At 42.9% G+C, this 15,187-nt stretch overlaps 1 protein-coding gene across 1 annotated transcript in view; it reads left to right on the forward strand.

Moving 5' to 3' along the window:
• Nucleotides 1–13,311, forward strand: part of hibadha (3-hydroxyisobutyrate dehydrogenase a) — a 28,302-nt gene extending 14,991 nt beyond the window's left edge. The window contains exons 5-8 of the mRNA XM_074614476.1: nt 3,822–3,955; nt 5,659–5,735; nt 10,390–10,546; nt 11,807–13,311. Coding sequence (XP_074470577.1) covers nt 3,822–3,955; nt 5,659–5,735; nt 10,390–10,546; nt 11,807–11,965 — 527 coding nt within the window. The 3' untranslated portion in view covers nt 11,966–13,311. The remainder of the gene's footprint in view (nt 1–3,821; nt 3,956–5,658; nt 5,736–10,389; nt 10,547–11,806) is intronic.
• Nucleotides 13,312–15,187: the final 1,876 nt, after the last annotated feature.

Raw genomic sequence — 15,187 nt, forward strand, 5'->3', positions numbered from 1 at the left:
GGTGGGATAATTATATTATATATTTATTAAGCAGTATTTGGTGTGGCATTATAAGAATAACTTTTTCCCTCGTGGATATCTTTTTTGTATTTACATCCCTCAACCCTGTATCTTCTATCATGGGTGCCCCCCACCCCTTACACACACACACACACACACACACACACACACACACACACATACACACACCATGTCTCCCCCCCCTAGGGGGCGTTGTGTAGTTGTGCAGTGCTAACGATCCAGGACTGTCACTCCCGCTGGGATGGATGAGCCGGCGGGCCCGGCGCTCAGGAAGCCTCATTAGGATTCCTCTTTAATCCGTCTCTGACAGGACCAGTCCGAGAACGGGATGTCCCCTCACACACACACACACACACGGTAGAAGCGTACATAGACACTATCGTAGAGTTACACATCGCACACAAACACAAATGCACTTTTGCCCGTGCACAACGACTTGCTGATACCCCCAGCACGCATACACACACATTGTTATGCTAATGATGTGTTATTCTTCCACCAACAAGGATCTTCCATCATCCCGGTGTCACTGCCTATAGAAATCCACTACAGATCATAAGAGCTTATTATGGGTGATTAGTTAATTTGAGGGAGGGAGAGTCGGGGGGATGCTGGGAGGTAGGAAGAGAAAGATCGTTTTCCTTCTCTGTTGTCGTCTCTACATCTCTCTCTCTCTCTCTCTCTCTCTCTCTCTCTCTCTGTCTCTCTTTCTTCCTTTTTGTCTTGCTCTCCTTCTTCCTCCCTCTCCTTCTTTCTCTCCTTAGTGAGATATATTGATCAGCACGTTGACTGTGTTATCAATAATCTCCTCTTTAGTCGTCCGCGAACAGTGATCGCCACTAATGAACCAGCACAGTTGTCACACTGTTCTTTCTGTATGTGTGTGTATTTGTCTGTGAAAGAGAGAAGCTCAGCCTGAAGCTTGGAAGCTAGTAAATGAAACGTAAGAAATAAGAAGTGATATGAGTTGAACTTTTACAACTACATGTAATTAAAGAAAACTCTAACTGAGTTGTTATTTATCTATTCTTTTTCTAAAAATGATGATAGCATTGTCAAGAAAAGTTCAAGTACATGGGTGTATGGTAAAGCTATCTAAAGCTGGTCAAACAGACAACACAGTGACCGACAATCTCCGAGCTTTTTTGCTACTAAATAAAAACGTCATCATATTAACCTAAACCAGGCTCAAACAGATTGAGAAATGAGATTAAAGAAGACAACATAAAGTAACAAGAAAGGAGCTACATCTATCATGTCCATAGCCTGTGAACCATATGTGTGTATGATTGGTGTGTGTGGCGGCCTTATGTTGAGCGTGTGTTTGCCGTGGTCCATAGGCAGCTGCCGCAGCGTGGGCTTTGGGCTTCATTATGTGGCCCTAATGACCTGCTGACAGCTCAGAGCTGACACTCACACAACACACACACACACACACACACATACAGTGTAGTGGCATCATCATACACTTGACAACAGAACAGCCAATTAAAGAAGCGGGAGGGGGAAAAGAGATGTATATTTATGTTTATGGGTCATAGAAATATACAGTAAGTCTCATCTCCTCTCCTCTCCTCTCCACTGCAGTGAAGTCTGATAATGTGATTTCAGCTGTTTTGTCCCCGGTAATTCCCTTTTAATTATTAACACTGACATTATTAGGCTTTCACTATTAAGAGGCCTTTCATTAGAGCCAGACGACACCCCGAAGAGACATTTCAACTCACTCTCCCTCTGTCCCTCCCCTTCTCTTTCTTCCTTTCCTTTTTTTCGGAGAACTGAAAAGTCTGTCGCTTTGCATGCGTGATCACAGCCTTTTGACTTCTGCTATACAGTACTTTTCTAAGTGTTATGTGTGAGATCAGCATTATATATTTTTTATTCAACCCACATTTAACCAGGTAAGCCGCGTTGATTAGGGGTGGAAATCACCAGAGACCCAGGATACGATATTATCACGATACTTAAGTCACGATACGATCTTATTGTGATTTTAAACATTTTGCGATAAGATGTATTGCGATTTATTACCTTTTTTGAACTGCAAATTACGCAGTTTGTCAACATCTGTTTTATCTAATAAAATACAGTTTTCACTCTGTTCATCTCAGAGTTTTCATCCACATATCTCGAGGTCAGAAGTCAAGGGACCTCTTTGAAAATGGCCATGAGAGTTTTTCCTCACCAAAATTTTGCATAACTTTGGAGCATTATTTAGCTTTCTTCCTGAAAAGCTAACAGGACATGGTTGGTACCAATGGATTCCTTAGGTTTTTGTAGTTTCATATGATAGCAGCCACTGGTATCAGACAGATACCATTTTCACTCTAACTTTAAGACTGAGCCCACTACAACCTCTGAAAGACGGACCAGCGATTGAGAGATTGTTAAGAGTTTAATAGTTTATATAATAAAAGATTGATACTTGACATCCATGTATCGATACAATATTGCCATGCAAAATATCACAATACTATGCCTATGCTTTTTGAAGGCTATTCCAAGTGAGGAGAGCAGAGCACATAAAAGCTTTCCCACTACAGTCCGTGCACCTGGAACAGACAACAAGAATATATCTTGTGATATCAGTCTATAACTACAGTCAGATTTCTGTGCAATCAGATTGCAAATGTAAGATGGGAATTTACCCAGAATGGCTTTATCAATTAACAAGTACCAAAGGCTTAGCCTACGAAAGGTCAGAGATGGCCAACCAGCCCTGGAGTAAAGCGTACAATGAAGAGTGAGGGCTCATCTCAGTGGACTGTGATATTCACTATCTAGCATGTGCAAACAATGTGGAGTTGCATTCATATACAACAGATCACCGTAATCAATAACCAGTAAAAGCGTAGCAGAGACCAGTGTTCTTCTGGCCTAAAAGGAGAAGTTCTTTCCTGTGTGAGTGTGTGTATACAGTTAGTATATTTATACCAGACTGCATTGTGTTAATGTTAGCCACTATTCAGTGAAGCATTTAAGGGACCATTGCAGAGGAGACTCCGGCCGGCTGGGTCCTGAAAAGGGGTTATTTCTGCATTAAGGACCCAGTGGAGTGGGCGAGGGGGCGGGGGGGTGAGGTTTCCTCCCACAACATGGCACGCTCCTTAAGCCATCAGGCATGGGGAGGGACGCCTAATTGAACATGATAAAGTGTAAAGTTAATTACCCCTCACGCCTGTCACTGATACCCCCATGAGGGGGGCTGGCCTCGGGCACAGCTGTTGGTGTGTGTGTGTGTATGTATGTATGTGTGTGTGTGTGTGCGTGGGACAGAGAGAGTAAGGGTGACAGGACAAAAGGCAAGGGCTCCCACGAGGGTTGTGCAGAGGATGATGGCAACAATCGGCTTTTAAAGATACCTCTGTCCCTCTGGTGCATCACTACTTAACACGCCTGTCCCACTATGAGTCCAACACACACACACACACACACACACACACACACACACACACACACACACACAGAAAAGTGCACAGCTGACCTTTTAGACACAGTTGGTAGTGTTGAAACAGTCAAGTGGTTGATATATTGTGTTCTTTTGTGTGGCAAATCCATATATTTTAGTTGGATACACCTGTTTACTTGTGCTCAGTTGCAGTATGATACGCTTTGCACTTTTTTAGTTTTTGTAAGTAACTCTTAAACCTCGTATTAAGTTTGTAGTGCGTTGCAGGTCCTGAGTTGGACTATTTCGGAGACTGGGGATGGATATGTTGAATGTGTGTAATATCGAGCACAGCATGTGTTCGCCTCAGTTACCCTCAACACTGTGTTTGAACATGTGTTTTTGTGTTTAGGTGTCGGGGCTGCCAGCTTGGCCAAACTGACCTTCATGGTAGGTGGAGTGGAGGAGGAATACCACGCTGCACAGGAGCTGCTCACCTGCATGGGAGCCAATGTTGTCTACTGTGGAGGGGTTGGCACTGGACAGGTAAAGACCCACGCCATGCAAACACACACACACACACACACAAACATACACACACACACACACACACACACACACTCTGAGTAGATGTAAACTGCATCTTCGCTCACATAAACAAAATAAAGTGGAAGTAGGCAGTATATTTTTTGGCATCATTGGGCAAAAATTCCATAATAACCTTTCAGCATATCTTAATTTAAGTGTTCTGAGAGATGACTAGACTTCTGCCCCTCCTCATGGCTCTGTTTTCAGGCTTTAAAAAAATCTAACCTGTGACGGGAGACTGGTCAATCACAGGTCATTTCATTGAGAGAGCGTTCCTATTGTCATCACCAGATTTCACAATGGCGGTGGCGTCACAAACTTTCTCATTTTACGGCTAAACCATGCACTACAAGATCATTCTGAAAACATTTGAGGTGAGAAATAGGCATTAACGTAACAGAATATTGATTCATATTTGATCAGCGCTGCCTAGTTTGACCGTTTGGTCGGAGTTCGCGAGTGATTGACAGCCGGCTCTCATAGACAGCAGCTGGACAGCGGACCTCAGGTCAGCTCTTACTGCTTGTTTTCCTCCGGTCTGGGAAATCTTGCAGATGCCGTTAGGAGCACCGGAGGAGACTGGAGGACACAGAGGCACATGATTTTTTTCAGATTAACTGTTTCATGTACTATTGTCACGATGTAGCGACCGTTTTATAAAAATAACTTTTTTAAAATCATATTTGCTCATATATCTCGCCTACTTCAGCTTTAAACACATACTGCATAAATACACTCACTCATGCATATCCATATATAGTGTCTTTCATTGAAAGAAAACACCACTTAAGTTTTTTATAATCATCCATCCAAAAAAACTCATCAGAAATGGACATTTTACTAAAAAGCTTAAAACATGAAAATTGATTTTTTGTCTTTGTCTAAATCACATGAAAAACTAAGTGTTTTCAAGGACACCATTAAACCCGCCGTTTTCTATAGCTAATGGTTATGTACCTCAACGTTCAGAGATCTTTGACTTCAAATTCTGCTTCACATCAAGCCCCAGTTCTGCTTTCTGCACGGACATGAGCTGACTCGGGGATCATTGATGTTTTATACTCCGTGCAGGTTTATCCTTGCAGCGAACCAATATTCTCCCAAATTGTAGGGGGCAGTGTATTGAAATCTCACATCTACAGCTTTTATTTCGAAACGGAAACGGGAAGTGTTGAGTAAAAACTTGATATTCAAATTTTTTCACAGTCTATTTTTTCTGTGAACAGCACGCGTAGAAAATAGGCGAGACCTCGAATTCCTAGAAGAGACGCAGCCGAGATGCAGCCGAGACGCGCCTGAGCCGCGCTGCTTATGTGGGAAGTGTGGCACGGGCGTTAGATTCTGCACTGTAGTTGTTTTTTATAAGACAATATGTTCATAATTTAGATTTGTAACAAAGATCAATAGACCATCTTTCCATAAACACAAGGAGCAATTTGTCCTGAGCATCCTGATTATTAAACTGTGACGTGTTAAAGATCTTCCCAGGGAGACACTGTTTAGGTATATTCACAAGTCAGTTCCAAAGCTGGATCATCTTATGATTATGTCTGATGCCTTTTAAATGCATTTACATTCTGTATTACATGTTTTCTTGCAAACCTCCTCATATACACACAGTAAAAGTGACTTTTTTCTGCTTTCTGGTCAATCTTCTCTAGGCAGCTAAGATCTGCAACAACATGCTCCTGGCCATCGGGATGATTGGGACCGCAGAGACCATGAACCTGGGCATCAGGTACTGTCAGCCAATGTTGTGCTAAGCTGCTTCATACCTGTTATCCTAAAGGGAAAAGCAAGGATTTAGGAGGACACCAGATTTACATGGGAAAGGTTAATATATCTGTAACAGTTGGCAATAGAGCACAGAAATTTCGACACAGGGAAACCTGTGAGTGGATATACCTAACTTAAATGTATACCAACTAAGCCCTTCAATGGAATAGGAGCCTGTAATCACAATATGTTACCACATGCAGGTGTAGCCCAGTGAGGTGTAACTGCATGTGAAAACCAGCTGTTCAGTAGATCCAGTGGGGTTCCTTTTTTCTTGAGGGAGCAGCAGACTTTTCCTCCTGAGTCAACAAAATGAAGACGGTTGGTTATAATCACCGTGAACCTAAAGGTGGCACGTTTGAGGCGTCCACATTTTAGGCACGCATGAATTTGACTTCGACCTAGCCCTTAGATATAGCCGTCACTATAAAAGCAATTACTATACCAGTGATATGGCTGTAACTGTTGCAGTAATTTACTACTTCGATACGGGTTTGGAAATGCGTAAGTGTGTGTGATAGTGTCTGTGTGTGTGTGTGTGTGTGTGTGTGTGTGTAGTTTATGGAAGTGCAAAGGGGTCAACCCAGCCCCAAGTCAGAGCCGCCTCCGCTGGAGAGAGATGGATGAGGGGGTGGAGCCACAGACTCTGATTTACATCTGCTGATTGAGCTCTCACCAGTATCCTGTCATAGCCCTGTCACTGAACACCGCCTAGAAATCCCATCACTCATCATGGCACAAAGGCTGATGGGATATGAAGTCTTTTGTCTCTTTCTAAAACATTTTGATACGACCTGAAATATGTGGCTCACCTAAGGATTCAATAATGCTGGACAGTTGTGTGAAACAAGTATCTTAGCATCCAAGTCTCATCATCATAGTGCATATTCCCTTCAGAATCTACCATTTTTTAGGAAGTTGGGTTAGGAAATTAGGCGTACACGTCCGTTATTCCTCACATGAATGAATTTACGCGAGCCATCAGATTAGTTTTTCACCTTTTAGAAGTGTGAATTTATTATATACCTTATTTATCCATATCCCCTGTCAATAATAGACTGTTTCCTCTGTGCACTGTGTTACTATTATGGGTTTTTATGGGTTTTGCAGCTTAAATGGTGTGTGCATCCAGTTGTGTGTGTGTGTGTGTGAGTGTGTGTGCATGTACGCTGAATTGCTCTCCTCACAGTGCAGCTGTGTTAGTGCAGCTGATTTATCTGTGCTGAGACAGAGGAGGAAAATTGGCATGAGCAGTCGCACATAAATCCCCCCACTAGGCCTCTGAAATATGGAGGCATTAAGGGAGCAACACAGATTTACACATTGCCACACTGTCTCTGATGCACACACACACACACACACACACACACACACTTGGACACACAGATTTACATCTACAGACACTGAAGACAGCAGTTTTCTACCAGACTACAACAGCTTCTACTCACTGTGCACATCATTATAACATATGCCTATTAAAAAAAAGACAAACTAACTACTGCATCTCTTCACTTTGAATGTGAATTATATTTTTTACATGCAAAACTGACCCATATTCAGTCTTGATTGTGAGTGTGAGACATGCATGGTGTGTGTTTCCGTGTTTCCTCCCCTTCTTACTAACCAATCTCTGGGGCTTTATTATAGGGTTTGACAAAGACTGTCATCGTTTAGAGAGAGCCCACACCCGTAAATCTCCCATGCTGCATTGCGGCCCAGCCTCTTATGCAGAGAGGACGCTCTCTTCGGCATATGTGTACAGACACACACACACACACACACACACACGACACGGTCCGACACAAAGGAGACGGAGCACTCACAGCCAATTTACAGGAAAACGGCAATAACATTTTATCATGCTGGACTTGGGCCTGATAGAGTTGCCCTTTCTTCAAATGTGTGTGTGTGGGTGTGTGTGTGTGTGTGTTTCTCCTTACCTGTACATGCACACACACACACACACACACATTTCTGTTCGTGGAGCTAATTTGTTGATCTCAGATGGAAGCTCGGGCCGTCTCCAACAGAGCGTGGCGTTCTCTTAGTGCAAGGAATGGCCACGCATGACAATTATGAGCACACACACACACACACATGCACACTCCCCCAACCCACATACACACCACGCCTGTCTGCCGTCTTTTCTCTCTCCCTCTCTTTTCGGCTTTTCTTCCCCATCCCTATTTGCTGTACCTCTCTCAATTTTATTCTTTTTTCTTTTAATCCCTTCATTTCTCCTCTGCCTGCCGTCATTTCTGCAGCCAGTCAGTGGAAGAAGAGGGGGATGAGAAGCTGCAGAGAGTAGCGGAGAGAGGCAGCAGTGGTTTTAATGATGCACATGAAGATGAAAGGAGAGGAAGAAGAGGAGAGACTGGCCCAGGAAGGGATATGAGGCTTTTTTTTTTTTTTTACAGCTTACGGTTCACCTTGCACTGCCTGTGTACCTGCACTCATTCATGCATACAAACAGTCACAAGTAGGAACACATATTTGCTCTTTCATTCATTTTATGAGGAGGCGTATCGAAGGGCATAACAAGACACAACCAATTGTGTCGAGAGACAGAAATAGGTTCGCCACAACACACATGAACACATCTCTCCTCCTTTAATGAATTGCGAGCATATGTTCCGATGAAGATTAAAGTTGGGTGATAAACGCGCTGGATGCCTCCTATAAACGGGATAGTAAATGCTCGTGTGTGTATATGTGCTCGTTAGCTCTTTAATGTAATAATAAATGGGGAACGGGTTCCTCTCCTGTGGCATCAGACGAGGATGAGAAGCTAATCGCAATGAAACAGACAGTTAATATCAGCTCTGCGAATGAACTCCACCTGCCAGAGCTCCTCAGCACATAAACACCCTCCCCTTCTTATCTTCACCTCCATCCCTCTCACTCTTGCATTTCTTTAATGTGCAGCGGCATCAGCACAGCAACACGTTCGTACCTTTGTGTGTTTATCCATGTCAATCTTGTTAAAGCGTGACATGTCCTCTTCTCCACGCAAATTACCGCAGGCGAGGAACAACACCACTGCGTCAGCTAATAACCGCGGCCCTGTGTGTGAGCGGCTGTGCGCGTCTGCGTGTGTGTGTGTGTGTGTGTGTGATGGGAGCAGGAGGGGAACTTCATTGATTTATCGTTAACAGAGGACAACAGCTCCCCGTCAGCGTCTCTGGTCGCTATAACAAACGATCTGCGCGCTCGGACGCGCTTTATTGTAGCTCAGCCAGTAACCTTTTCAGCTGCTGACCCAGAACGCAGGGAGGGGCTGCCTGCCTGCGTGTGTGTGTGTGTGTGTGTGTGTGCGCGGAGAGATGGGGGGTTTGTGCGCGATGTCAAACATATGTCCCCCAGAGTCCTCAGACAGGGAGGTGTCAGCGGGGAAGACGAGGGGGAGGAAGAGGAGAGAGGAGAGGCAGGATGGCGAGGGATGCTTTCAGACGTAAACTGAAAAAGCCATCATGAGCGAGACTGCCGTTAAATAAAATTGCAAGCTAAAAACACATGTTTAAACACACATGCAGCGACACTTATGCCACATTTCCAAAACAGTTTGTTAAAAAAAACACGGACACAAAAGAGACGACGGGTAAGGGAGGAGGGAGAGAGTGTGAATGCAATTCCCATTCTTAATTAGTTAGTAGACAGCTAATAAAAACTGTGTTAGTAATAGCAGAATGAGAGCCAGGTGGAGGGAGGGAGGGAGGGAGGCTGCTGGCCTTAAGGACCTATGATGGTTTAATAGTCATATTGAGAGCAGAATAGAGTTACAGGCCTGTAAGTAACAGTGAAGTGAGGCAGCCAGGGCTTGATGTGGTCCGCTTTACACTGGCCTTTAAAACCGTTAATATACAAAAGCTGCACTACACAGACCGACACAGACACTTTAGTTACACCCTCTACTGTAATGGTTGGCACTTTGTTTCACTCCCTGCTTCTGTTTGCGTCTTCTTATCGTAGCCTGGAGATTTGTCCTCTTGCATATGAATGTGGGTTGTTTGCAAAATGGGGCAGCAGAAGTGAGAGCGTACCTCTATATGTGACAGCGAGGTTTATGGCTCCCCTGTGCTGCTTAACCACTTCTCCTCCTCCTCCTCCACTTTCTTTTTTCATGAAAGAGGGATGATGAGGGATAGACGTGCTGGTAAACATCAATACTGCATTAGCCAGCATTACAAAGCCTTCAGCCATTAACACTGAGGAATGGTCGCAGCCTGGCATAAGGTTCAATGGGGGTCACTACAATCACCAGCAGCCCCACACCCATCTTTTTTCCATGTTCCTCTTTTTGCTCTGTTTCGAAAATGAATTCCATAATTGGCGCTCCTTTATCCCGTCTGTCCCATTTCCTTTCTACTTTTCCTTTTCTGTCGCTACCAGCAGTTTCCATCTTCATCCCACTACCTCATACTGAGTCTTCAGTGTGCCATGGACCAACACACTAAACCTTTACACCAGCAGAGCTAGTTTGAAAGAAAGCAGGACTCGGGTCTCAATCAGAGAATGTTGCAGGGTTTATGTACCTAATTTGACCGTTTCACGCCAATGATCAACCCATGAATTTCCCTGTTACCAAGTCTGACCATGTACCTCCTCCTTTTTCCCAGACTGGGTTTGGACCCCAAGCTGCTGACAAAGATCCTCAACATGTCCTCAGGTCGTTGCTGGTCCAGCGACGCGTACAATCCAGTCCCCGGCGTCATGGAGGGAGTCCCGTCGGCCAACAATTACCAGGGCGGCTTTGGAACCACACTAATGGCCAAGGTACAACCTGCTCCCTGTCTTTGTGTCACTTTTTTAATGATTATTTGTATTTTTGATCAATTGCTTGATTTGTTTTTCTGACTGTTTTAATATATAAATGTCAGAAAATATTTAAAAAATGCACATACTATTTCCCAGAGCCCAAGCTGATGTCAAATTGCTTGTTTAGTCCATTTGACAATCCAAAATAGATTCACAATAGAGTGCTGCAGAGATAACGTATTTTTGTAGGCCAAAGCGGAACTTAGAAATGCCTCAACAAAACGCCAACGTTTATGATACTTTCACGTTTTGTTGCATAAGATAATCTTCAAATGAAGTGAAATGAAATGAAGTGTGAATACAATCGGCAGAAATTAAAAGCTAACATTAGGCTAAAGACGAACTACACCACGGTCGCAAGTATGAACGCAAGTATACACAACGAGGCTGTAAAGGCGGACGAGTCGGCTTGATGACGTTTAGTAGTCTCATTTAGCCACTTGTTAGCAATCACCTTTTTTAAGACATAAGCTTCAAAATTCACAAGTGGGTTTTATAGTATTTTATATCGTAGAAGAAAATGTTACAATCTCTTTAGCTTGTGTTAACCACAGACCTTATTTCAGGCATCTGACTAAAAACCCATTAAAAAAAAAACATTGACTTCAATACGAGGGAACCGAAAGTGCTAAAATGCTAACTCATTTCCGAGTGTTAGGACTCATCCCTGCAGCACTCTATAAAATAAAACAAAGAAAAGTAGCAACTCGTCACATTTGATAAGCTGGAAGCAGCTTCTATTTGGTATTTTTAATTTATCAAAGTTGTTGCCATTTAATTTTCTGCTGATTGGTTAATCATTTCAGCTACTACTCTTTCTCTTTCTCTTTTCTTTTAGTCTCTTTTTTGTCTCAACTCTTTACTTTGTCTCTTTTAACTGTTCCTTTGTCTGTGTGATACTCTAGCTCTCCACTTCACCCCTCCCATCTGTGACTTATTGTGTGCCACTTAATTTTACTGTCACTGCATTAGCTCTTCTGTATAGGCCAGTCTGTGTATTATTTAGTGCATCTGGGTGTCTGTTAATACACTTGCAATGTGTGCTCCGCATACATAAACCTGGGCAGTTCTATAACACACACACCAAACTTAAGAAATCTAACACTTTCTATTCTTACAATCACTTATATCTGCCTTGAGATAAACAAAAATAGATTATTATGTTAGTCCAACACTCTGACACTTTGCCTCTCGTTCTCTCTGTACCTCTGTTTCTAGGATCTTGGTTTGGCTCAAAACACTGCCACCAACACTAAGACACCCATTCCTCTGGGTTCCCTCGCCCACCAGATCTTCCGAGTCATGTGCTCCCGCGGCTACGCTAACAAGGACTTCTCATCCGTCTTCCAATTCCTACGCGAGGAGGAAGGACAGTGAATGGAGGGGGGGAGCACAGATGACTGTGATGTTACCATACACACACACACACACACACTACAGTACACACACACACACACACACACACACACACACCCCAGTGCCCCTTATCCCACTATGCTCAGGAGAGACTAAGGCCTTGCCCTCAGGCTCAGATCTGTGGTCCAATTAACATACTGTATGTCGGCACATGTCTCCCCTCGTAACATTAGCTGAATCATATTTTCAATTCACAGCTCTCTCTCTGCATGGGGGAAATGCTAAAACTGACCTTAGATCAGTATCCAGAGACAAAGCAACTCTCATCGCAGTCTGGAATGAGAAGCCAGAATGGAAAATGAGTGGTAGGATGAGGCGCTGCAGGTTCATATGTACCAATGCAAATGATATGTGGTTTTTCAGGATAATTGATAAGTAATAACTGCATGATTGCTAAAAGTTTAAGTATGCTTTTGTCGGGTTTGTGCTATTTTGCCTGTTACCCAAAAGACTTGGACCTGTCCTTGCTAATGAAAGAGGACAGAAAAGAAAAAAACAAGCTACAGTAAGGATTCAGATATGGAAATTTCATTGACGAGACAATGAAAGAGATTGCAGAGATCAGGTTACTACTGGAGAAAACAATCCCATATTCACAACACTACATGTAAAGTAACCAAAGTTGGCCACACTGTGGGCTCAAAGTTCACTTGTTTTGTTACATTTGTCTGTTTTCGGCAGGAAGGTGGGGTCATTCAATCGCCTACTACTCCCCTGAATCATGCTGCCTGCATATATACGGTACTTTCATTCACTCACTGGATCGACCACTTAAGCTCAGTTAAATACTGTGAAATATATTTGGTTATTTTTGCACTGTGTGCGTCGCATTGCGATGTGCCGGGCCATTTTGATACAGTTACAGAATCTCTTTGAACTTACCTCTCGTCTCTACTGTCTACTTCTGCTTATCGAGCCACTGGAGTATTATTTTGTGACCAACACTGTTTGAATTTTATACTGTTCACTACAAAACTGTTATTCTCATTGTCTAGAGCTAGCTCTTGCCCATTATGGCTTCAATTAAAGTCCTCACATATTTCTCCTCTCTCTCTCTCTCTCTTTCTGTCTCCGTCTCTCTCTCTCTCAACTTGTACGACATCTCTGTAAGCGAGGAACAGTTCCTCCCTGCTCTGAACAAATGTACATAATGTATATTTCATATTGGTGCGTAGTATTGAAGAGGAATCTAAATGGACTGTCAACTTTTTGTAGTAAAAATCATTAATAGTGTCTACAGTTTGTCTTTGTTCTGTGAAACAGATCCTCAGTCACACTGTAGCCTAAAATAAAAGATGTTCTGTGTATCTGCTGTTTGTCTGCTTTTGTGAGATAAGTAGCCTACAGTATGTTGCTGAAGATGTAGCACCTTTCAAGATATAATTCATTATGTAATTATCTTTCAGTGTTGAAGTTATTGACATAGGTGCACATTGTGAAAACAGAGCTTACAAATAACATTTGTTAGTGGTAAGTTCAGTAGAGCTTTTGAGAAAGCACACATATCAGACCTATTGTGTGTCTTTATCCAAAGTAAATAGTGAATACCAACAACTCAAGATGGTTGATGTTATGTAGCCATGTTTATTTTGAATTGAAGATGATGAAATGCATGTTTACGCACCCACTATTTTCACTGCACCTACATGTCTGTAGCCAATCCCCCGATTAAACTGGACTAAGTAGTGGTTCTGTGAAGCTGTACTTAGGCACAGCGGTGCTTTGAGCTAAATGCTAACATCAGCATGCTGTAAAATACTCAAAGTACTGCACACCAAGAGTTGTGATGAGGTGCTGATCACTGGAAGCACACTTGAAAGCGGGGAAAAAAGTGTTGCACACTGGCTCCATATATACCTTCCTCCAACTTCTTCGATCTATTTTTAAAAACACTTAAAGAGACCAGCTCCCCTAGACACAAATGAATCTGCCACAAATTCCAAGTCGCAGGAGCAGCGCATTTTCCGATTTCATCACATTTCCCTGAAACGTAATAACAGATGGAAGGTTCAGTGGCTTTTTCTTTGAGTTTGTAAACATCATGAGTTTTGTTTTATCGGGATTCAAAATCAATTTCAGCTCATTAAAAGGTATGTTGTACAATATCAAAAGCCTTTTACTGATCACTGTGACCAGATCGGTAAATAGCAGTATCATCTGCATAAAATAAATATTTGCACTGGGCACATTTTTACCCGATACCGTTTATATAAATTGTGAGTAATAGTGGCCCTGGGATCGAACCCTGGGGCACACCCTTTATTATGAGCTAGAGGTGATGCCTTCAGCCGGGATACAGTGACATGTTTGATAAATAATTTTCAAACCAACAGTTTGTTCTGACAGTCCAATACTGAGACGTCTATGCTTCATTATACTGTAGCATGATCGACCGTGTATTTATGAAGTTTTTCCATCATTCGAAATGAGGGTTTTAGGGTTCCATGTTCCAGAGGCTGTTACAACAGTCTTATTTAACTTGGAGTCTGCTAATATCCAGCCATCCTGTTGTTCCATTGTTTCTCCAAAGCTCTTGAGCAGGCTCTCATATAACGCTTAACGTCAGTCGGGGAGAAATAGCAGCACTAATCTCAGAATGATGCCCTTATTTCCATCATTACAATGAAATGAGGGGAAAAAAACAAATGTGGTTTTGTTTTATTTTACTCTCCTTTTTTTTCTGATGGCTGGTGTTTCTTTGCGACATTTTATGGAGCTGCTGTCGTCTAAGTGGCAGCCGCAGTTGTAGCAGACTGTGGTGGGCCGTTGGTGGCAGGGGTTGTGTCGTGGGCTTGTGACTCACTCTGTTATTGTTCCTTAAGTATGCACTTGCCTCGGCTGTGTGCTTTGAAGATTATCTTCATCTGATTATAAAAGAAGAGAAGTACCTCTAGGTTGAGTCTAAGAAGCCATTGATATAACATAACTATGCTAGTATCTTTCAGCCTCCATCACCATCTTGGCCTTTACAGACAACAGACTCTGGACTTCCTGAGGTCTAGCTAAAGAAGAGCTACGCCTCTGGCCCTGCCTGCTGAATTAGGCAGCGTAGCTGATTCATATTTGGGTGTTTTAATTTGCCTGTGTTTTATAGCAGGCTGCTGAGCCGGCGGTTTCCTCATTAAAGGACACATGAAAGCAGGCTGTAAAGGAGTCTTGGTGAGACCGGCCTGTGCTGACGTC

Source organism: Sebastes fasciatus, chromosome 17 (assembly GCF_043250625.1).
Source record: "Sebastes fasciatus isolate fSebFas1 chromosome 17, fSebFas1.pri, whole genome shotgun sequence".
Lineage (NCBI taxonomy): Eukaryota > Metazoa > Chordata > Actinopteri > Perciformes > Sebastidae > Sebastes > Sebastes fasciatus.